The sequence below is a fragment of the Anabas testudineus genome, chromosome 4, assembly GCF_900324465.2.
Source record: "Anabas testudineus chromosome 4, fAnaTes1.2, whole genome shotgun sequence".
NCBI classification, from domain to species: domain Eukaryota; kingdom Metazoa; phylum Chordata; class Actinopteri; order Anabantiformes; family Anabantidae; genus Anabas; species Anabas testudineus.
Window position 1 is genome coordinate 8,032,565 of NC_046613.1, and position 24,130 is coordinate 8,056,694.

Consider the following 24,130-nt stretch of genomic DNA (forward strand, 5'->3'; position numbering starts at 1 on the left):
ACTGAGAAACAGTAAAAGACTCAAAAAGTCACACTACACTAAGACATTGTTATTTAAATAAAATCAAACTGTGGGTTTTGTAATGTCACCATACCAGAGGAGCATGCAAGCTTTTAACTGAAACAAGCAAGTCTTGTACATGTGCAATAGCAAGAGTCAGACTTTACCACACCACAGCAGGCTGTGGTCTGTATGCTGCTTTTATAAGGCCACACCGGCCACACTTAAACACAGGTTATCCATGCCTGCTGTCAGGAAGAACCTAACAATCCAAAACAAAAAAAGCATAAGATTACACTGGCTCTCACTGAGGCAACAGAAATGGTGTGAAAAACTGGGTAAAAAAAGCTGCTCACATCCAAGCACACACACACACACACGCACACATAGAGACACCATAAATGACCCCTAAATAAAGCTGTTGGCTTTCTCTCTCTTCTCTACACATTCAGGTGCAGCTCACCTCTGGCTGGATGGCTTTGAACACAGGAGCATCCATGAGTGTAATCTGGCCCTGGAGGAGAAAAAACAGAACGGTTGTTAGAGATGTTTAAATTGGGACAGACAACATTTTGGCCACAATTTTCCAAATCCTACATCTCTGTCATGAGCTACATTACAGTGTATAAATCATACAAATCATTAGGTGACATTACTAAAACAGAAGCTTCTTCTGCTAGAGAAGCTATGATTTCAAAAGTGGGTGTGACAATGCACAACTTTTTGTTTCCAGGACTGGCTTTTACTGATAGCATGGTTAAATTAATTTTTTGAAATAACAAGGAAAGATATTACTTGAAGATACTTGAAGGCAAAGAAGACAAACAGTGCGCTCTTGTGGTTGAACATGGTAGACGTGGAAGATGCAAATACTAAAACATTGAAATCATGAAGAGGAAAATGTTTTTTTATTTGAACTATATTTAGAAAACCTGAACAACATTATTTCTCATAAAAAAGTCCCATTCAAAGCAATGTGACCCCTGCTTCCTTGTCGTTGCCATGGAAAGTTTGTTCAGATGCAGGCAGGGAAAATCTATCCATGCTTGCTTGGCACTGCCAAAACATCATCAATTATTACTGATCCAAACTCTGACCCCATTTCCTCTATCATCCCATCGCCTCCTGTCTCAAGTCAGCACATCAAATTTGTGCTTACTGAACATTTCATTTTTAAAACACTCATACATGCAGATTAAGCCGACAGAGTGGCTGACACACAAAAACACACTTCAACTGTACTTACTGCATATTCTTCTGGAGTGACCTTCAGGACATTGAACACAACAGCATCAAAACTCTTCTTCACCTCAGACGAACCCTTATCACTGAGAGATTCTGAGCTGCTGCTCTTCTGGAGGAGGACAAACAAACACACAGTTCTACTTTGAGGCTAAGATAGTTAAGGTTATTAGATGAACAAAAATTATGACTATGCTCTTAAGAAAAATGCAAGGTCTTACAAGGTTTCAGAGGGTTAAACAACTAAAAAGGACTGAGAAAATGTGGTAATTCAATATTTTAGGGGAAAAAAAACTAATAAAGTTAAACCCAGAGGTCTGGGTGTGGCGTCACCTCAGAGATTGCTGCAGCGGTGGTAGTGATGCTTGATTGGCCATTAGGGAGGTCCATCATTCCCACACCATCAAGTTCTAGCGAAGGAGATCATTCATCGTCCTCAGATGCAGCATGCCTGCCTGGCCCTCTGAACACACACACACACACACACGCACACACACGCACACACACACACACACACACACACACACACACACACACACACACACACACACACACACACACACACACACACACACACACACACACAAAATATGAGAGAGAATATATTTTGCACCACATCTTCACCATTGTTGCTCCCATGCACGCATACAAATCACTAAGCTTAAAGCAGCAGCACCACCTACTGGTTGACAGAAGTTGGTCTGGGGTGTTGTCAGCTTCACTCTTCCTTACTAGTCCCTGAAGTGCTGAGCTAAACTCACCCTCAAAAAAAACGTGTTATGGTTAAACTTGAGATGGTTCAGCTGTTGTCCCAGTAGGCCTGTGCTGGCCATATGGACGCACACCTTCACAGCCTTCTATTTACTACACATGAGAGGAGAACACAGAAGGAGCTTAGTCTTAGCATTAGGTAGAGATCATCTTTTTGGAGTAAGCAGTTGTCCATTAGAGCCACAGCACTAAAACTTCTTTTCTATATATAGAAGAGCAGTAGCATGTACAACGTGAACTTCAGCCACTCTCACTTTATGCCAACAGAACTTAGTTATTTTTTTTTTAACCAAATTTCAAAAACACAAAATTTATCTAAAGCTGATAATGAATCTTTTATCTAACTGATAAAATATTAAACCAACTTAAAGAATCAGATAAACAACAAATACTTTCAGCATTAGAAATCTTGAATGTTGCACAGGAAACACTTTCATTGTCTTCGATTGAATGTGAACAATCTCAATGCTTCTGATAATGAAGTATTACTCATTTAGTACTACTGATACTACTACTAAGAACTATTAGTCAGTGTCTAGAAGTACTCAGCTAAATCTGCTAATAGCCTAGTCATTATCTATATAGAGATTAGCTGAACAAGGGTTTAATAATCTTACCTATCATGAATGTTACTTCATGCTTAGTGTCTACTGTAACTGTAACATTTAGTAATTACCATAATGCTGACTATTCTTCTCTGGCCAGGACTAACAACACCTCAGAGACTATTCTTTGCCATAAGCACACTGAAGGACAGTAATGAAAAATAAGGAGCTGCTTAGAATACCGAAGACAAGCAAAAGCATCTGTTGTGTACTTGAGCCTCTGTGTGGGTTTTGGCTAGCACAAGGCTCAAGCTGAAATTGCCTGTGCTTTAAGAACCATTAGCTGCATAATTAATCTAATCGCAATCACAATGTCTGCCTGTGCAACTGCAAACATTTTCAGTTTAATCAAATAAATATGTATGTGTGTAAAAGTTACAACCTATTCTCTGACTGTGTGCAGTTTGCTCGCCATGCTTGCCCCTAATAAAGAGATGCATAGTTTCTGTGTAGGTAGTTAAAAGTGGTATGTATGGCCACATGAAATTCCAGTGTGCAGTATTGCCAATGTAGCCTATGTGGCATTAGATTTAGCAATTTTTCATCAAAAAAAATCTAGGAACGTTTGTCCACATATTACCAGTTTTACTGATGTGAGTTTTAAAAAATTGTCGGTCAATGTTCTCTCCTGTGGCTGTGACTCCTCTACTGCCAGTCAGTGTGTTTACATGGACTCAAGTAACCAGGTAACTAAGAAAAGGTTTCTTGGGTAATCGGGGAACACGGCTAGATGCATTCAAGAAAACTTGTTACTGAAAATCTGAGTATACATGCAACAAAGAGTAATTTGATTTCTCCTCTGCCCTGGGCTGATTTTGTAAGCGTGGTCCACAGGTTTTTATCTGTATGGAGACAGGAAAATGCGGCCGCAAAGCCCAACAGCCAGAAAAAAAAGCGTGAATGAGCTGTAATGTAACCAATCTTTTATCTCCTTTGTTTGTCCATGCAACCTCTACACAAACAAAGTCGTACTTACCAGTTGTGTGTCAGATGATCATAGTGCTGAAAGTCAGTCTGATGTTTTGTATTGCTGTCTTGGTCTACCAAGTCCTGTGTGTCACTGAGGCTGACTCCTGCTGCCTGTGTGAAAGAAAAAAACAAATGAGAGAGGAAAAGGGAAGAGGGAGAGGGAGAGGAAGGCACCATGATTCTAAACCATAAAAATCTAATAGATGATGCGATATATGCAAATACTCAGCCACTTCTTTAAAGGAATACTTTCTTCTACATTGTCTAAACATTAGAAGTAACAACTTTACACTAAAACGTCCCTCCAAAATTCCCTTATTCCAATGACATATTTCATATTAAAGAATCACTAGGCCTTGTTGCTTCCCTACCCACAATACAGCAATCATATACTGTATCAGTCTGATAGTTACCAGCTATCAGTTACATGACCAATCACAGTTCTGGTATCACTGTCATTACAAACTGCAATGTTTTCTCCATAACTTTATTTAGACAGACTGCATAACAATGCTGCAGAAAACACCAGGACATGTGACCACTCAGTGAATTCAGTACTGCAAGCACCACTGAAAGAATTCCTCAATAGAAATTACCACCTCCCAACTAGGCACTTGTTAAGGAGTAAAACAACCACCTTGTGAAATTATTTATATCCAGGCTCTTCTGATGGAAAGACATGTAAAAGAACAAAGTTGCTCTAGGAACAGGAACCCAGACTAATCTACACAAAAGCAGGATCAGCCACAGTAAGTGTGGTTTTTCTTTTCAGTTTTACAACAATAAGCCAGTTGAAGTATTTAGGTATACTAATTAAAAGCAGTTATTAGATATCAACATGGTATTTTAGTTTGTATGAAGATTTGGACATTCAAGAATGTATGATTCCAATATGCGCCACATTGTTTTTAGCCAATTTCTGACAAGTAGGTGACGTCTTGCAGTGCCTCCACATTAGCCAGTAGGTGTCTCACTACCCTAAGAGATAAAGTCTGTGTGGGATTCAGATGGACTATAAACAAATGCTGCATGCTGGCAGACACTAGTTGGCCTTTAGCCATAAGACAGGGGCTAAGATCTTGTCCAGGTTGTTATCATGCTGGACAGGGGTACAAAGCTCACACACAGAACAAACAGCAGCGTGAGCTTTCTACGAACCAAAGTTAACTTTAAACCTTCACCAAGTCTATACATTCACTCAAAGATTACATTTGACCAAGAACAGAGTCAAGCTTCAGTGCATTAGGATTTTCAAAGTCCTGGCAGGATAAAAAAAATTCTCTGTGTACACTAAGTTTACAGAGTCCATGTTCACATCTATAAGCTGTGTGTCACGCAGCATTGCCCCCCCCCCCGGCAACATCCTGTTTCTGCTTGTCTGCTGTCAGTTTGCTTTTTGCTGTCAGTTTGCTCTTAGTCAGTTTCCATTTAACGTTACAGCTATTTAGGATTCACTCACACCTACAGCAATGCTACTTCAAAAACATCCTTCTTACGCAATTCTAATTACCTAGATTTCCCTTTGGCTCGTCCAGGTGTTGTGTTCGGTAACATACAGTAATTCTATGTGGCCGAGTTCTCATGCTTTGCTGAAAAAGCTGATAAATGGGCCGACAGCATTTTAGCATCACAAGCAACTCATGACAGAAATTAGAGGACGAAGCAGAGAAAAACAGTACAAGGGTGTGATAAAGTGAACGATTCATTGTGGAGCTTGTAGCAAGGGATGTGTGGTTGATAAACTAAATGTGACTCATTATCCAGCATAGCAGGTGCTGTTGAATCAGACCTCTCTGAACTAACAGCCTCTCCCCTCCTCTATCCATGTTCCCAGACTGGTTTTTGACATTCACATACTGCAGTTCAAATGCAAAGGCAATAGCTGCCTAAGACAAGGCCACATTGCTTATTAGCGCATGCCAGCATAATTCTGCATATAAATATTCTGCCTTCACCCTCTATATTCCTATATCCAGTGGCATCTGTCCTCCTTACACTCCTCATCTCCTGTCCTTTTCCTCTTTACTGTCTTTCTATCTCTAGGAGATAATTTTCAAGCAAAAATAACACAAATATTTTATTGCAGTCTTTTTGCAACTTCTACAATCAACACATCACAAAAACATTCTCAACAAGTGAGACAAGATCATATTATTAATAGTAGCTGCATCTATCTAGAGGAGTATCCCGTTGGAATATTGATCCCTTCAAAATGGGGATACTGACATAACTAGGTAGATGTTAATATTCTGGTAAAAGTGCTTTTACTTTCCCATTAATCTTCTCTTGATCAACTCTTACAGCAGCTGTTTTTGCGCCTTGGCACAAAAATATTGGCATTTTCTTCTTCTTTATTATTATCTGATAGTTGAAAAAACTGTGGTACTGCATCCTAGATGGCCCTAAGTAGAGGAAACATTGTAAGAACCTGGCATTCAAAGACAGTGCACCAGATTGCTCCAAGACTTATTGTAAGTGTAAATATGTTTACTCTGTACTCCCAACATGAGCTACAGCAGGCACACAAAAACAATAACTGCATTGTGTATGTGTATATAAGAGAGGGAGCAAGTTTATAGGAGGGCCCTATATACAGTGGTGAGAAAAAGTATGTGAACAGTAGTGTTGGAACATGGTTTTCTTCATTAATTTGTCATAAAATGTGATCTGATCTTGATCTAAGTCAAGAGTATTAACAAATATGACATGCCTAAAATGACAAAACCAAAAAAATTCTGATCCTAACCAGGAGCTTCCTGTAGCTGTGGATCAGACCTACACATCGTTCAGGAGAAGTTTTAGCCCATTCTTCGTGCAGAATTGCTTTAGCTCCGTCATATTCTGTGGACGTCTCGTGTGTGTGGCTCCCTTCAAGTCATTCAATAGAATCTAATAGGTTGAGATCTGGGCTCTGATCTGACCACTCCAAAAGGTGGATTCTGTTGCTCTGGTGTTTTGGGTCATTGTCCTGTTGCATCACTCAACTTCTACAGAGTTTCAGCTGACGTACAGACATTCAGAGTTTTTTGATACACTTGGGAATTCATCTTCCTCTCAATCACTGCAAGCCGGCCAGGCCCAAACCATGTTTCCTCCACCATATTTTATAGTTGGGATGATGTTTTCATGATGATATGGTGTGTCCTTTTTATCCCAAATGTAGTGCTGTGTGTTCCTTCCAAATATTTCAATATAGTTTCATCAGTCCACAGAACATTTTGCCAATACTGCTGTGGAGTGTCTTTTTAGTAAGCAGCAGCTTCCTTCATGGTGTCCTGCCATAGACACCCTACTTGTTCAATGTTTTACCTACTGTAGACTCGTGAACACAGATGTTGAGTATGAGTATTCAAGTATGTTTTTTGTCAGTCAAAGTAGCTCTAGTCCGCACATCCAAGCTAATTTTCTTAACATAAGCTAACACCTGACTCCAATTAGCTTTTTTGAGGTCATTATTCAGGGGTCACCTACTTTTTCCACTTGCACTGTGAGGTTTTCATGGTGGTTCTCAAAGTCATGAAAGATCAGAATTTTTTTGTGTTATTAGTTTAGGCCCATTATATTTGTTAATACTCTTGACCTACATGAAGAACAGATCACACTTTATGAAAAATCAATGCAGAAAACCATGAAATTCAAAAAGTTCACATACTTTTTCTTGCCACTGTAACTGTACAGTACCTCAAAGTGTGATCAGGGAAAGGTCACATGCTGCGAGACTAGGAATAAAGGATTAGACATGTGAGAATTATGTAGCATTCAGCATAAAGAAAAGACTGTGGCTTTGACAATCCTGCTAGTTCCTGCATGCAGTTCAGTGCCTGTGACACCTAGCAGACCTGCAAACCTTGCTTCTCAATGTGCTCCCACATGCAAAGGAACCATAAATGTCCTTCTTTCTCATACTCACAGCAAGACTCATAGATCCTATAATTATGAGGCATTTTTGCTCATGAGTGAGAAAATAATCCAATTCTACTTAGGCTCCACTGTGCTTTATGAAAATGTAAAGTTTCTCCTGTCTGTCAATGTCTTCATAATGCAAGCACTGTACAGACATATGCTTTCTATTTTGCCTAGCAGCAGCAGGGCTTGATGCATTTAAAAAATGTGCCACAGATGCACCAAAGTCACTGAGCCAAAGTGGGTCAGTGTGTTGAACTGAGCACTGAGGGATGTGACAGCCCATTAAGCTGTGTCCTCTTCTTCTGCTTAGTACACGCACTCTGAGAGCGTTCACACTGTTAGACCTAACACTGTCATCTTTCAGACACATTATCTTTGCAAAGCCTCCTGTCAATCACCACACACCTAGTCAGCTGCGTTTCAGTAACGTTATGCCAGCAAAGGCTAGATCGAGGTTCTCGCTTTCTCTGAGCTCACGTCAAGCATCCTAGGGGGAAGGCTATTGATCTGGATCTAAGAGGGGCCGGGTGATCTCACGCACACACACACACACACACACACACACACACACACACACACACACACACACTAATAACCTGTGCACACAGTAATACAACATGTGGCTGAATGTCACAGCAGTTCGATATACACTGCTTTCACTCAGCAGGTTGGCTGTTCAAGGAGAGGTTGGTGGCACTGCCTGCTGTGGGACATTGATGTGTGTATCTGTGTGTGTGTTGGAACATGACTAACAAGCCCTTCACACCAGCACTTAACATGCTGCTGATGTGCAGATCCTTCTCAAGGTCAAGAAGTGGACAGAGGCAACTCTATGTTAGTCTGGATCAGTGGGAGTGCCGTTTCCCACACATAGAGCTTACTTGGTATAAAACATAGAACACAGTCGATTAAAATCTGCTCGCTGTGCTCCTCAATCTATTGTTCTACTGTTACAAATGTACTGACAAGCATAAACAAATGTAGTGTTCTCACTCGCTCTATAAAGAACTGTGACACATGTTAAACTCAGCCATAGGACAAGTGGACTAAAAAGACTGTACTATAAAATCTGTGCATCATCTGAACAACACACACATTTTCCACATGTCAAACATGCCAACACCGTCCATTGCATACCGTTTAAATTTTAATGTACTCTCTGTATTATTATTTTTGCTACTATTTTATTATTGTTATATTTCTTTAATATCCCTGTGTACCTTGGTTACTTTATTACACAGACATTGCTTGATCTTTTTATTGTATTGTGATTTAATAGTTTTTACTTTTTTTAATGCATTTATTCATAGATTATTCATCTGCCAGAATTACTTTTTTGGAAAGAAATATTTTTAAGTACTCTCTACTCAAAGCAAAAATTTTAATATGTGATTAATGTAGATTATTAATCACAGAACATGTAATTAATTTGATTTTAATTTAATTTAATTATTTGAATTTTTAATTGTTTAATTGCTCCAAAGCCCTATTTGATATATTCTTTTTATAGTTTAAGGCTAATTATTTATATTTGTGTGGACAATTAAGTACAGGCACCAGGTCTGTCAGCTGAATGTACATTGACGGCAACAACAGAAGAAGTGATGATACACATGTACAGTACATGCAACATTAAAAAACACTCTTAAACCTAGTTTAGTTAAATCGCTCTATCCTGTTTGTGAACATGTACTAGCTCTATACTATACTAGTGTACTAGTGTGGTAGCAGCAGCTTGCACTGTGGGGTGTGATTATGCTTTTTTTAGATACACTTGTGTGCCTCCCTCTGCCCCCCTTTCTCCTCTTCTCCCTCAATCCCTACAGCTCCCTACAGATAATTAGAGCTCAGACTTTACAGACAGGCTGTCCAAGCCTGTGGCTTCTTCTGTCTTCTCTTCTGGCACGTCTGTGACATAGACACACTTGGTATGTACACCTAGATAAGCCAGACAGTCAACACTTTCCTGAAACCCAGAACCAGCCTACAGCATTAAGTAGCAATCAAAATGAATATATGCTACACAGGCTACTCCTACCAAAGCTCAATACAAAGATCCCAATAGTCTTGATAACAGTATGTGGTTATCCAACAAATCAAAAGGGGCCATAGTGCCAAGCTTGTGAGTAGTGGCATGTGGCAGGGCCCCAGAGCAGCAGGCTGTCACGTGTGGGTAGAGTACTGGCCTACAATTAGTGTGCATTATCTGTGTGCTGCCTTCAGCCTGATTTGTGGCCCGAATGGGAGTGGGCAGGCAGCCCAGTCCAAGTTCAACTCTGCTGCTGAAGCCTGGACAGGCTAGACGTGGTGACAGATGAGTGGGGAAAAAAGAGAAAGGAGAGGGAGGGAGAGGAAGTAGAGGAAGTGCAGAGCTGGCAGCAATGCTGATGTCTGTGGTCATTCCCTGCACGGACTATTAACAAGGAAAGGGCAGTCTAACAATACAGAGCAACAGAGCAGTCAATCAGTCAGAGTAGTAAAGTTGAGAGGAAACTGATAAAATCTCTATGTCTTCCTCTATGAGTCTCTGAGGACTGACACAAGTCAAATCTCTCCATGGAAGCACAGAAAACAGTGATATATGGGAGAATCTGTCATGACATTACAAACAAAACAAAATGTTCTGAGGGTCAATGTGAATGTGTGTGCAGTACTAATAAATTAAATGGTTATAATGTGAAAAGGTTCACTCATAGAGCCCAATTAGTTTTATTCTAATATATTCACTACTGAAATTAATAATTTGGCATTCAAATTATGAATCTCACAAGTATTCCATGACTCCTATTTCGCTCTCAGCTTATAAGTTTTACCTTGATGTTATTTTATGTATGGCCTAATTAACAATAAAGCATGTAAAGCATGAAACTACCAGCGTTTCATATGAATAGGATACCTGTACTGAGCACAGATGTGACTTTCAAACACAGATCACCTAAATGGATAAAAACTGACAGATTTGGTGAATGTGTCAGAATACTTACTACAGAACCGCAGCTAAAATTATAAAGCAGGAGTCTTGATTGGAAGATTTGAAGATGATGGCACCAAGACAAAACCAGTACGCCAACTACTTTACTTGCTAGTTGATCCCTTTTAGCAGCAGCCAACTCTTTATATCTAGAACTCCACAAATTCTCACTCAAACCCACTGACGCTAATTAAGTTAAAAAAACAAACAAGTACAATTTTTCAAAAAAATCTTAATCCTACAACTGATTGCTCTGGTCTGCATCATTTGATGAGTTTGTAATCCTTTAGCATTTTTCCTGTGCCCTTTTTTTTTTTTTTTCACAGAGAAAAATCCAAACGTACTACAAAGTGTCACATCAAACATCTTCTCTACTAGTCAAATGTGTCTACCGCGGGGACAAAAAAGTAAATACAGGAAGAAGGTCCTTTGTTGTGGACTACTGCGTGTTTCTGAGACATGGGAGAGACAAATATAGAATATAAGTTAACGCCTTGGTCATCCCCCAAGTGATTATTTATTACATTACATAATATGTGCAGTCATCGGACCACATGTATGTGGCACTGCACCTCAACACAACTCCATCTTTGTTTGTGATTCATCATACATACAAAATAGATTCATATCTAAACATAAGCCCTCAAATCATGTGAGTCATTGCTTTAGGTCCTGTTTTGATTTAGTTTGAATCACCTCGTTTTAGGGGTCTCAGTGCAATTCTTTTGATGTGTATCAAATTATGATTACTGTGTTCACACCAGACAAAACAAACTGCACCAAGTTCGATCTGGATCCTCCGGTCTGAAAGCAAAGGCAGCATTTTTAAACTATGATGTTTTTACCCAATACCCTCAAAAGTTCACTTAAATACCACTTAATCGCAAAATGGTCAATAAAGTGCTGAAACCAAAGAGAAAAAGTAGTGTTACCATGGTATTACTGTAAAAGCAACACTTTCTGTATCTGCTTTTTACAGTTTTCCACACTGAATTATTTTCATAGTTGACAATGACAAACAAAAGGTAAAATAATAATCTAATAACAATATCTGTTTCTTAAGATAGCCATTCATACTATTTGCATTTGTGTTCCAAGATTACGTGGGTTTGTAAGACACTTCAAAACCTTTTAATTTTTTTTTATAAACATTGACTTCTTATCATTTACATGTCTAAGATTAAATGCGTGCAAGTCTTTTGCCTCTATAAGAACATTATCATTAACACATCTTTCCTCTGAGTTATAGTCATTGGGTTTCAGTAAGACTTAAGCAAACATCCTTATCTCCATCTCCGTCTGCCACGCAAACTGCAGTTCTTTCATTTTCACGGTCAAGTGTTTCCAAAAAAATACATCAGTGGCACATCAGTCACTGAAATTTCACATGGCTCATTACAACAAAATGTAACCACAGAAACTTGTACTTTCCACATTGCAGAAGACTGACTAAAAATAGTGTGAAACAAAGATAAACCTACCACACACTAACAGACAAACACACACAACAATCATATAACTGTTTAGCCATTCAACACAGGTAGACCCAGGTAGGCCCAGTTCAACTGACAAAAAGCTGTTTTGTAAAATCTTCTGCAAATAGATCAGAAATGCAAGTACCAAAATTTAGTTGAAAAAAGTGAATGTTTCCACATGTCTGCAGCAAAGCAAAGTGGTGATTCAAAAATACTCACCTATTATAAGTTAATGAGAGGGTGCCTCTTTTGTATGTTCATGTATAAAGGCTTGGTATTTATAAGAACAACGAATGAATAAAGACTTTGGTTCTTACTGGCTACCTAGCCAAGTACATAAGTGTGTTCCCTTTACAGACAGAAAGACAAGTAGTACAGATGAAAGAAGAAATAAATGAGAGACTAGCAAGAAGGACAAGAGAGAGAGGAATGAGATGTTGGAGTAGGTCAAAAGAGAGGAGACAATTATTGATACAGCTATTTGGGCCTCCACATCCCTTCTAAATCCAGGAGCTCTGCATATTTTCACACATAACAAGGCAAACATGACTAGTACAATCTATGGCAATTCTCTTCCAACTTCATTGTAAGTTGTCCTTCCACTGGCAAGTGTACTGCGGGTCCATTAGCTTTGCTCTTGAAAAAAAAATCTTAGCAGAATGACTGTGATGGTACCACACAAAGAGAGATATATGGAGTATTTTCCAGGACTGGGTGCCAGGTGGTTCCTCAGGGATTTTGAGTAACAGACTTGAGACATGGCAAGCTGCAGCCTGAACAACTGCACCATTATGTAAGCACAAACACCCACAGTCCTGTTACAACAATAACTTTGTTTTAGAAATTGCATGCTCTTTATTTCATATTATTTAGTTTAGAACGTTTTGGAGCTCCATGAAGGTCAAATGTGCAGCCACAGTTGGATTGAAACACAATAGTTTAGGAGGTAGTTTAATAAGGGAGGATGAGATTAGAGACTTTTGAGGAGTGCCTTTGCTGAAAAGCCCAAAGGGCTGTGTTTTTAAAAAGTACCATCTCTCAAATCATCCTTCTCCCACATGCACCTCTAAAATCCACAGGGCATCTCTTGTCTCTGTAACAACGAGCTTATCCTCCTCCTCCAACAAGTTATTTTGTCCTCTTTTAGGTTGGCCTACTCTGCTGAGATACTTGACCCAAAAGAGCAGTGCACCAACCGATACAGAAACACAGTGTCTTTGAAGGCAAAGATGCTGTAGGTTAGCTACTGTTAGTTTAACATTCAGTGTATTCATATGTAGACTGTAGAGACAGGTTTTGAGCCTATTTTTAATCAAAAAACCAAGTCACTTTGTACCTGCTCAACTGAGTAAAACTGAGATAACATGCCTCCCATACAGAAAACATGCTCACAAAGTGCATCATGCATGACTTCCTCTAACATGGCATTGCCCTTTCGCCTGGGCCTGATAAACCAGCCAATTACAAGTTAAAATACAAAGGAATCACTGCCAAGAGAGAAAAGCAAAGAAAGAATTAATATGAAAGGAACTAGAGGAAGAAAGAGTGTGTGATTAATGTGTGTCCAACACTTTTGTTCAGTGGAGGAAAAACAAAAGCAAAAGTTATGTCAATTCTGTTACCCCAAAAGCACTTCAAAAGAGCAACACACACACACACACACACACACACACACACACACACACACACACTCTTGTTTACTCTTTAAGTTCACTAGGCCAGAGGTCACGTGCAAGAATAAAACATGACACCACAAACTCAGAGTTTAAGGGAAAGGACAGAGGGAAGTGAAGAAGCAAAAGAGTTAAACTGGACAAATCAGACAGACAAAGACAAAAAAGAGCAAATGAGAAACAATTTGTGATTAAATAGGAGACAAAGACTTTGCCTAATCTGGTCATGGCTGCCTCTCCTACTCATGGCGAGTACTTACTATTCCCATCTGACAGGAGCTATGAAAGATTGATTCTTTCATCTTTCATGAGGAAGAACAATGTTACACTGTGTGCTTCTTCCAGTGAGAGTGTGTGTTTGAGAAAGAGGGAGAGAAACCAAGCCGAGTCTAACGGAAGAGGAGCAACAGCTGACACTGGAGGAACAGCTGTATCTCTTCAACGCCTCCACTGCTCCCCTCCCCCTCGCTCTCCTCTCCCTCAGCGAGGCCCTCACACCCCTTTTCTGATCCTCCTCTCCCACAGTGCAGCGTGGCCAGGGGCACTGCTCTGTCACACACAAATTACAAAATGGGCCTGAGTTACACAGACGCTACTGGGTTGAACCTGTGTTCTCTCAGTGGACAAGTACAGACAGGATGCATGTGCTGCTAAACATTCATCTATTGACTAAAAATAGGAAAGACATTGTTTCCAGCGGCAATGTCACCCTCCCTCTTCTCTTCCCAAACCCTTCCAACACTCCCAGCTCTATTCGGTTCTATCTTTGAGACAAAGGAAGCCAGATTCATGTACATGTTATCCTTTTACATAAAAAGCAAACGTAGGCTGCCCATCAAGTCTTTCTAGGTAGTTGTCATTTTGTCAGTTGCTGATTTTTTACACGCAATGAGCTTGGTTGATGCAGTAATAACAGTCACTTCACTTGACTGAGATTCCTTCCACATGTTTTCACAGATCTGACATGTTGAATTTGAGCAAGATATAAACAGAAATGTCAGAAATTCTAAATATTGTACCTCTTATGCCAACATTTACTAGAAAGTCTAAAAATCTGGTATGTGTGGTGGGAGTAACCAAATAAATTAATCAAAGTTGCATAATGTCATTTTATGTAGCAAGGTTTGCATTGAGTTAAAAAGCCACTCACTTACTTAATTCCATATACTTAACAAAAATATCTAACTGTAATATTAAGATGTATCAAATAGAGATTTTCATTTTCCCTTTACCACATTTTACACGTGACAGTAAAGCTGAACTAAAATATTTAGAAATTAAAATAATATAATAATGAAGTTTGACGCTGTGCAGAGTGTAACTGCAGGCATGTGAGAACGAGTCTCTGTCTACATGTTGAGGCCTGACCTGTGGGCACCTCACAAAGGCGACAGGAAACAGGTCGTCTCAGTCAGAAACAAATCGAACCAGTCTTTAAGATGACAAAAGAGAAGAACAGGTGGTAGAAATATGAAAACCTTATATTACTGCCTCTATGATGTGAAGGCAAGAGTACAAAAGAAAATGTTGGAAGAGCAAGAAAGCAAAAAGAAGAGAGCGCAAATCTGATCTATTGTCTTTGGCAGGGTTCAGGACCACGTTCACAAGTTTCCATGACATAACCAAGGCTCAGCTCTTAGTTCAGCTCCTATGCCAAAACACTCGGAGGGTTAGACAGATAAATGAAGCTTTATTGTAAGACCACAAAGACTTGTCCCCAGCACTGACACAGACTGGTGAATCAGGACAATATGCAAGGGAAGAGGAAGGGTGCGGCATCTGTCTGTTTATATACAATTGGGATGGTTTAGGGGAGGTTTACAGCCTGGTTGTTAGTCTGCATCTTTAGAGAGAAACACCAAAATAATCTGAATGCCCATTTTACCCAAAATATCTGAGCACACACAAATCTGTCCAGCGTAGTAAGATCAGCAATCACTGAACTTGCTCTGGCACATTGGCCCTAATTGTTTGTCCATCTTATTTATATCAGTGAAATAAAAAAAAACAGCAAGGTCCACCTAAGCATTTTCATCTACCTTAATATTTCAACCAAAATTAAATGGATGTAATGTTCGTGTTCTTCTAATTTGCAGAAAAAGTTGCCACGCTTTTTCTCTGCATGCTGCTCAAACTTCCTCTATTGAAAATATTGTGCAGGTCTTGCCTCTAGTGTCAAGTGGAACAAAGCCCTCACAGCTGTCATTCTTTATGCCTTAAAGGCTGGGCCCTTTTCCTACAAGCCTGTCCCTGAACTCGTCTTTGACCCCTGCCCTCGTGACCCCAAGACCTCCAACCTGACACACCAACCCCACTTACCATCCATCACCTGGGTGAGCTAACTTATGTCTTGCTGAACAATCAGTTTTCTCAAATCAATATTGCAATTTAACAAAACTTAGTTTTCAAATTGCAGTGCTGCAATTTAAGCAGCAAGGCGTCATGTGAGTGAGAGTGGATGAAAAAAGCAAGACATGACAATAGTGACACGTATAACAGTACGGCTGCCTGGACCTATTTTGGTTTTAGACACGACGAATCCCAGCATGAACAGGTGTTGTGTTTTGCCTGGTTAAGCTAGCAATAGTCAACACCCCATATTTCATCCACCTGCACCACAGGCTTGTGTATGACAATTTAATGATTTGAAAGGTATCTGCTGATGCAACCCTGATCTCCAGAGGGCCAGTTAGGCCAAGCAGTAGACATTACTGACCGAAATGTGAGAGCCTTACTCAAAACCCCTGTTCGTTTAATCAATGAAGAATTCATTATCAAAGCTCGAATGAAAAATATTTAGAGAAGAATGATTAAAAGGATACCTAGGTTTGTCTGGGGTAATATTTTCAACTGTGTTTGTGATTATATCGTCTTCATTATAGCTTGTTTACAGTGAATAAGAAAGAAAAGAAGAAGAAAAGTAGTTATAAAAGATAATACATAGTAGATAAAAAGACAACCATCCAAAGGCCAGGATTTGAGTAAAGTTAGTTGTGAAATTACCAACTTGAAGGGCAGTAAGATATAGTCAAACAACAGTGTGCTTGTTGTCTTTCCTCTAAGATCTGTTCAAAGAAGGTGTGGTGGATGTCAGTGGCAAAACTTTATGAGGCAAAGAAATTTGCATGCAACTCAAGTACTGAAAGCTTTTTTCAAATAGTAGAGGCCTGTGTGCTCGGTATCACTGATTTATGCAGCAGGTCTTATTGTCATTTAGTAGACAGGAACATTTTTAAATCTGTTTTTTCTCACACACACACACACGCACGCACGCACGCACGCGCGCACGCACGCAACCATGGATCAGGCAGAGAAGCCTTGGAAGTTCCTCAAATTTCTGACAACATAATACTGGATTGAAACATCAACACAGTGAGAGTACCCCTATCAAAAGCATGTTGGGAGTGAGATAAAAGTATGATAATTACATCAAAGGCCACATGTAGAGTAGTGAAGGCCCCAGAAGACAGAAAAGGGGAGATGGTAGCAGTAAGTGGGGGCTTTGGAGTTCAGTGAATGTCGTATGTCAATGCATCTAATGAAACAAAGGCTGACATTTCATACTGTCAGCCTACGGACAGGACTAAAATAGCATCAGATCCCACTCATAACAATAAAGCAAACCCAAAAAGAAACAAAGCAAAGAAACACAAAGGTGAGGCTGGAAACTAGAGAGGGGGTAAGAGAGACAAAGTTATGGAGAGTTGCACTTGAAGCAACCCTTCATATATGAGCCAACCTCATCAGTGGTTACATTCATGCTAAGATGTTCTCAAAGCTCCAGGCCTCCTGCTGTCGCTCAGCCTATTGTGGCGTGTGTTGGGTGTGTGTCTTTGTGTGTGATATTCAGCCATCAGTCATGAGTGACCGTATGTGTAGTCTCCACTTCAGCACTGTTTGTGTCCAACTGCTCTCGGTGGACTAGTTCCCCTTAACAAGAGCTGTAATTACAACACAGCAGGAACCACATGGCAAAATACACTCAAAACAATAAGAAGAGACAGTTTTGTGCTACTTCCTCAAATGTTGTTCTGTGAACAACAAAAAAGGCATTTTGCTCAATCTACACAGTGAAGCACAACGCCTACCTCAGAGATTTCTGAAGCGAAACATAAAGTATGCATTACCCTTGTCTTTTATCTCCTCACACATGCACACAGTCAGATAGTCAGGTGCTAGCCAAGCTCACAACACCCACTTCAACCAACTGCCAGCAACATTACCAACAGCTCATATATAAAAAGTCTTTATCAAACACATATTCATACACATTATTGCTCATCAGTGTTCAAAAACAGGTTGTCAAGTGTAGGGACCTTTGATTTTACTCCCAAGAGTAACTTGGCTGGCTTTGTGGATTTGACATGAAAAAGCAAAGCACAACAAGAACACAGATAACTAGCTTTGTATTTGTTCATGCAGTGACGAAGCCATGGCTGGGAAGGTATCAGAGGAAGAGTGTGACGACATGTGACTCTGCAGTTCCATCTGTGCTGAATAGACGTGCCAGACACACGAATAAAGTTACCCTGGCAACGGAGCAACAGCACTAGTTGGAGGTCACCCAGAGAAAAATCTTGATGCAGACCAAAACACCTGTAGAATCTGTATGGCACCTACAAAGAGACTACAAGATGACGGCTTATTCAGTGTATATTACTTCACACAGACACACAAATTCTGCATCTAGGAACATCTTACATAGACTGTTGTGAGCATGATGTGTTAAGAGCAGAGAACCATAACCTGAGAAAGGCCAGGGGTTGAATTCGATGACACAAATATTCTGCAGTGTTTTATCCCTTTCTCTGCCCTGATTCTAAGAGGGGAGTTTCATTTCACACACACAGATGTAATCTCTAGCTAATCACATTTACAAGCTTTGGAGAGTACAGTTAGACCAGAGTGGTGAATAGACGAGCCCATGTACACAAGACATATCTGGGATTAGCCTAGCCCGGAAGGTGGGGGTGGTATGTAGAGGTAATGAGGGACGGTTTAGAAAATGTTGCTGCCGCTCAAATTACGTTGAGAGGAGTCCTGTCCAAGAAGGTATAATCACTTAGGAATGGAAAACTTGAATGGCATCAGAATGATTTTCTCTCTCTGAAGTCAACTTGATCGCATGTAAATTTCAAACCGCTGTCTTGTATCTTTCAAAAACAAAGCCTTTAGCCAAAGATGATGTAATTAGAAGTAAAAATAGGACTCTATCCAACTGAGCTTCAGCAAAACCTCCAGGCGCTCACAATGTTTCTGTTGGCAAGCAACAGATATGCAATGTGACGTTTTTGTTTACGATCAGAAAGAGAGACAAAAAACTGTGCAAACCCAAAAAGACACAATGATAATTTAATGCAGCATTTGTAAGGGCAAATCTGCATGCTGAATAGGAAACTGAATAAACCATTGGATTAAACGTAAGCCCAAGTACTAACACTACATGGGTAAACATTTCAAACATACCCTTCATACTCTCTGACCAGTGTCCTACAGTCTAAACGTTTGCTGACAATCTGTAACAATTTGCAGCTTTGTCCTTGGTTTGGCCTCAATCAGACAAAATTTAACAAGAAGAATTCCAACGAGATTCCTTCTCTGGCAGATGGAGGACTGAGGACGTCTGGCATTTGGAAGTTTCATGTCCTGTTTTGGTCTAAACTTCAACTGTAGTATTATTAGACCATACAATGGTCAGAACGACTACAACAATACTATTTAATATCTATAAACATATTCAATACCTTTTACCTTTAAAAGACATCTATGTACCTACTAATCATGACTAACAAAGCCAAATGGGAGTGCTTTCTGCATAACAAGACACCACAGCACTGTAAAGGCACGCCAGTCATGAGTCTGAACCACTGACCTCTGGGTCAAATGTGAAGTGTTGAGAACAGCAGCTCCACACAGCCATACTAAATATCAATATGGAGAGCTGTTTAAAATAGAGTGAGCAGGGGGAGCTGCTCAAGTCGAACAGGACACTATGAATACGGCTGGACCACTCACTCATGTAAGTTCCTAGCAATTTACAAACCATTGTGACAACACTGTGCTCTGAACATTGTCACAGATTGTCACAGATTAATTTGGCATGTTTAGGTCAACATACTGGGAACATCTACACAAGAGGACAGCTAAGACACAAGTTAAAGATCGATTCATGTTAAGTCTGCCTATTCGTTTCCAACTGTAAGAGTGGCTAGCATAGAGTTACAAGAAAGAGACACCTAAATAGATACATAATTGAAGACTATCATTTAAACTGACTTATTGATCCACAAATTAGATTACATTAATGGAAGAAGACAGTTGTCAGGCACATGTAGAATAGCTTGCTGAGTGTTGGTGGTGAAAGTCTTCTCTAGAAAACATCCATCCCCTGGTCCTGGGATGACCCTCTCTCGCTCATGTCCTCAATAGACACCCTCATTTAAAGCATTTTAGGAAACAGTCACCGAGACCTGCTGGTTACTCCTTCACCAGATTCAGCAGCCTCACGACCCGTTTTTGGTGCCTGTGCTAGATAACCCAGATAAGCCGTGGCGAACACATGGTTTCCTCTGTGCACATTGTTGTTCGTGGGTGAACCCACGCCACACCCAAAGCACTCCCCAGAAAGCAGCTGTGCAGGGGGTTCACCGCCAATGAGCTATCCGGAGCAGAGCGCCTGCCGTGGGCATGGCTGCTGAATAAGCTGCGCTGGGCTAACAGCACAAACTGATCGACATATAACCACTCTTCTCCCTAAACAGAAGCCCCCCATGTAGCGGCAAAAGTAAAACACACTGACAATACACAGAAGGAATCTCAAAATGCTAATTCACGGACCGTACCTACTCTTTTTCTAAAAGGTTTCCACATTAGCATGTTCCAACTCTGGCTAGCTTGTTTCGTTAGCCTGGTGAGGAAGCGCATGATTTATTACTCGCAGTATAAAAACTCCTCGGCGCTGCTTCTTGGCGTGTGTGGTGGGGCGACCGTATACAGGCGTGGGTGGAGGAGAGCACGATATAAAGACTAGAGTAAACCACTGCACCCGGATACACACAGTCACCACCTATTACCTAATAGACGACTAACTTAGTTTTCATCTTATAGTTCCTCTCACACCTCCGTGCCCGCTCCTCTCGCTGGATGCCGATTTACTTTGATAAGAGCGCATCCTGCATATAAAAACAAACACACCCAAATCGTTTGTGGGGCTTAACGTTAAGCTGGCTAGCTACCTCGACGACCGGGGAGGGACTGGTTTTTACATTACGCCGCAAAAGACAACAAACTTTGTCCCATACTGTGGTGAAACTCACCGCCGTGGTGTGTTTTCTCGTGTGTTTTTCCTGATATCCCAGCGGACAGCGACCAGTGTCGGGCCAACACTCCGGATACGACGATGCTCCTCAACAGCTGTGTTCTGTTTTGAATGAGGGCTGAGGAGCCGCTGCTAACGGGCGGAGCTACCGGCCGCACAGTCCGTCCAGCCTCAGCCTCAGCAGCCTCAGCCTCAGCCTCAGCAGCCTCAGCAGCCTGCCTTCCTGCGGTGCTTTGTCCGCAGAGACCTTTCGTTGAGGTTACGTTTTCTCCAGGTTGCTAACACAGTGTCGGTTAAAGCCTTGACAGATGGGACTCGACCAGCCCGCAGCTCACATTAAAGCGCCCTGAGAGATTTGAAAAGGGCGCAAAGTTCATGTGTTTGATTGTGTCTCCCTCTTGTGGCCCCACAGTGACCACTAGAAACCAACCTGCTCATATTTAATTTAATATGTTTCACTGTCTTGTAGTAAATACGTTTTATAGTTTAGCTAATCCAACTTACCTATAAACATTAGTGGTTTGACTGAATAAAATTAAGATTACATTTATTTGCTAAGAAGCAATTTCAAGTAATTCAGGGTGCTTGAGTCTCAACATAAAGCACAACAAAAACATCACATGGACATTCAACTTGCAACACTGACATACCCTACACAACACAGTGGGTGAAAAGTAATATCTGCATCTATTAAGTACAAAACTGAGGTACTTGTACTTGACTTGAGTACTGTTGAACATGTTGAACAAATCTGGACAAGACTTGTACATTTGTGTTACCAACAGCATCAAGTTAGATAGTGTCTGACATAAATTAGTTTCTAAACAGATTTTTAAAAAATATTAAAAACAGAAATTAATTTAGTGGAGTACTTATACTTAAAGTATTTTCAAGCAAATTCTTTAACTAAAGTAAAGAACCTGAAGTACTTCTTCTACTTCTAGAGGAGTACTCCTTCAGGCACCAAGTTCAAATTGCACTTTAACTTAAATCTTCTATCTAAACATCTCTACACAAATCAGAGACATTCAAAAGACAATTCAAAAGCATAAAAAACAACTGCTGTACGTGAATCAATATTACTTTTATTAGCTTTTTATTTACATTGACACAAATTGTAAAATTAATACTCCTCCATGAATTCTGTCTACATATAGTATTTTACAAACACAGTCTCATTCACATAAACAACATGAGTGAACACCAAGATAACTTAATCAACTCGTCGCGTTCACTCCCCAAATTTGAGCTCCCGTTCCTTCTCTAAACCGTGCAGCTCTCTCGCTCGATTCTTAAGTTCTTCTGCTTTCTTCTCGTCCTTCTCTGTACCATCCCCAAGTTTGTACATGCGACTTGCGTTGGCGCAGCCCCACACATGTCCCAGCTCACAAGCCCTGTTAGCGTACTTTAAAGCTTGGGTCATGTCTGGTGCCAGCCCTTTGGAATTGCCCTTAATGTACAGAGTACTGAGGTTAAAGCAGGAAGGAGCAAAGCCATCTGAGCAGGCCTTCTCATAGTACTGCCGAGCCACTGTTAGATCAGGTCCTCCTTCCAAAGCTCGTCCGTCCTGGGCTAACAGAGCGACATTGTGGCAGGCATCTGCAGACTTTTTTCCTCCACTTTTGCAGGAGCGCATGAAGCAGGAGTAGGCTTGTTTCAGACATTCAGTCACGCCACCTGGTGGGGGCATTTAAGAGATTAAAAGAGGTTTTTATGAAGAGATCTTACGTCTATGCAAACAGTGGCAAGAAAAAGTGTGTGAACCTTTTGGAATTTCATGTTTGTTTGTTTTTTTTGCAATTAATTTTTAGGAAATGTGTTCTTATCTTCATCTATGTCAGGAGTATTAATAAATATAATGTGCCTAATTTTAAACAGTTTGACAAATTAATGCAGGAAACCACAAAATTCCAAAAGGTTCACAGGAAAAACATTTTATTTTTTATTGTTCAGTCTGACCAAATGAAACAGAGAAAAGCCAGAAAGTCCTCATATTTAGCATTTAATAAATAGAAAGTATTTGTAATTTGCCTTATCTTCCAATGTAACCAGTAAATCAGTACAGTTAAGTCTATACATTAAAGCAATGAATCTGTATTTTCCATCTCTCTCTCTCTGTGTTGGTTTATTAAACTATCCTTTAAATCTGTAACCTTTTAAGATTCTGTCCAAAACATGAGAGAGAAAGTAAAGAAAGCAATGTCCCACTGCTGTTTTACCTTTTCCTGTGACATGGTAAGCTCCCAGTTTGTAGCAGCTCTCTCCATGTCCATTTGTTTCACAGTTTAGTTTGAGCACTTGTGCTGCAGATTCATAGTTTTTCTTTACTCCTTCCAAGTAGTCTGCAAGTCTTTGACACCCTGACAAAGACACGTGACACAGATTTCAATGATAAAAGCATAACAAACACATATCTACCATTGAGTTAGCAGCTGGTGTCCACCTAAGTGAAAAAAGTAACTATATTAGTATTAGTATTTTTCTTCATATAGTATATTTCTTCAATGTTTAAATTTACTAAGCTGGGCTGAAATGAAACCAAGTTGTATTTAATCATGTTTTTCCCTTTTCACACTTACATTTTAAAGCATTTTAGAATTCCTAACAAGTATTTTATTGTTATTTCAATTATCATTTGATGATGTACCTTATACTACGAAAATAAGACCATTTGAGTACACTGAGAATTTGCAGCCTCCTTACTGAGTCTAACACAGATTGTTTACTTGCAGTAATCTGCAGTAATTCAGCACGACTGAAAAGCGCAGGTACATTACCTTCAGGATCCTTCTCTTTGTAGCACTGGAAGCTGTACTCTATTCCCAAATTGTCCAAATACTGCTTCACTTCTTTCTCATCTTCAAAGTTTATAAGTCCAGCCATATTTCACTTTGTACTTCTGCGCTTTAACCTTAACGTTACAACAACCACATGTGTTGAAGACTTATCTGCCACTACATCCACTTATGACCTTGGTGGATGCTTAGCTGAGCAATGGTAAAAAAAAGCGTCCACTTAATTATTCAATTCCAATAGAGGGTATTACCCTAAACTGAAGCATGAATATGTTATTAAAGCGTATAATAATAAGACCTGAACAAGGTTTCTACTAAAAAACACAAGAACTTGTGTCGGAGCGTGTGTCCATGTGAGTCTTCCTGCTTTCGGGCTTCCGTAGTCCAGCCCTCTCCTCATGTACT

General features: G+C 40.1%; 2 protein-coding genes across 3 annotated transcripts in view; both read right to left on the bottom strand.

Moving 5' to 3' along the window:
• Nucleotides 1-21,245, bottom strand: part of ralgps2 (Ral GEF with PH domain and SH3 binding motif 2) — a 63,490-nt gene extending 42,245 nt beyond the window's left edge. For both annotated transcript variants that reach the window (XM_026345456.1, XM_026345455.1), the window contains exons 1-5: nucleotides 20,929-21,245; nucleotides 3,595-3,698; nucleotides 1,576-1,705; nucleotides 1,247-1,354; nucleotides 464-514 (exon numbers count right to left, since the gene is read on the bottom strand). In XM_026345456.1, coding sequence (XP_026201241.1) covers nucleotides 464-514; nucleotides 1,247-1,354; nucleotides 1,576-1,635 — 219 coding nt within the window. In that variant the 5' untranslated portion in view covers nucleotides 1,636-1,705; nucleotides 3,595-3,698; nucleotides 20,929-21,245. The remainder of the gene's footprint in view (nucleotides 1-463; nucleotides 515-1,246; nucleotides 1,355-1,575; nucleotides 1,706-3,594; nucleotides 3,699-20,928) is intronic.
• Nucleotides 21,246-21,995: 750 nt separating this feature from the next.
• LOC113152316 (cytochrome c oxidase assembly factor 7) lies at nucleotides 21,996-24,107 on the bottom strand. The gene is made up of 3 exons (XM_026345492.2): nucleotides 23,708-24,107; nucleotides 23,150-23,290; nucleotides 21,996-22,607 (listed from the first exon to the last, which is right to left on the bottom strand). Exons 1-3 carry the CDS (start codon nucleotides 23,811-23,813, stop codon nucleotides 22,162-22,164), a joined length of 693 nt encoding a protein of 230 aa, XP_026201277.1. The 5' UTR covers nucleotides 23,814-24,107; the 3' UTR covers nucleotides 21,996-22,161.
• Between the last annotated feature and the right edge of the window lie 23 nt (nucleotides 24,108-24,130).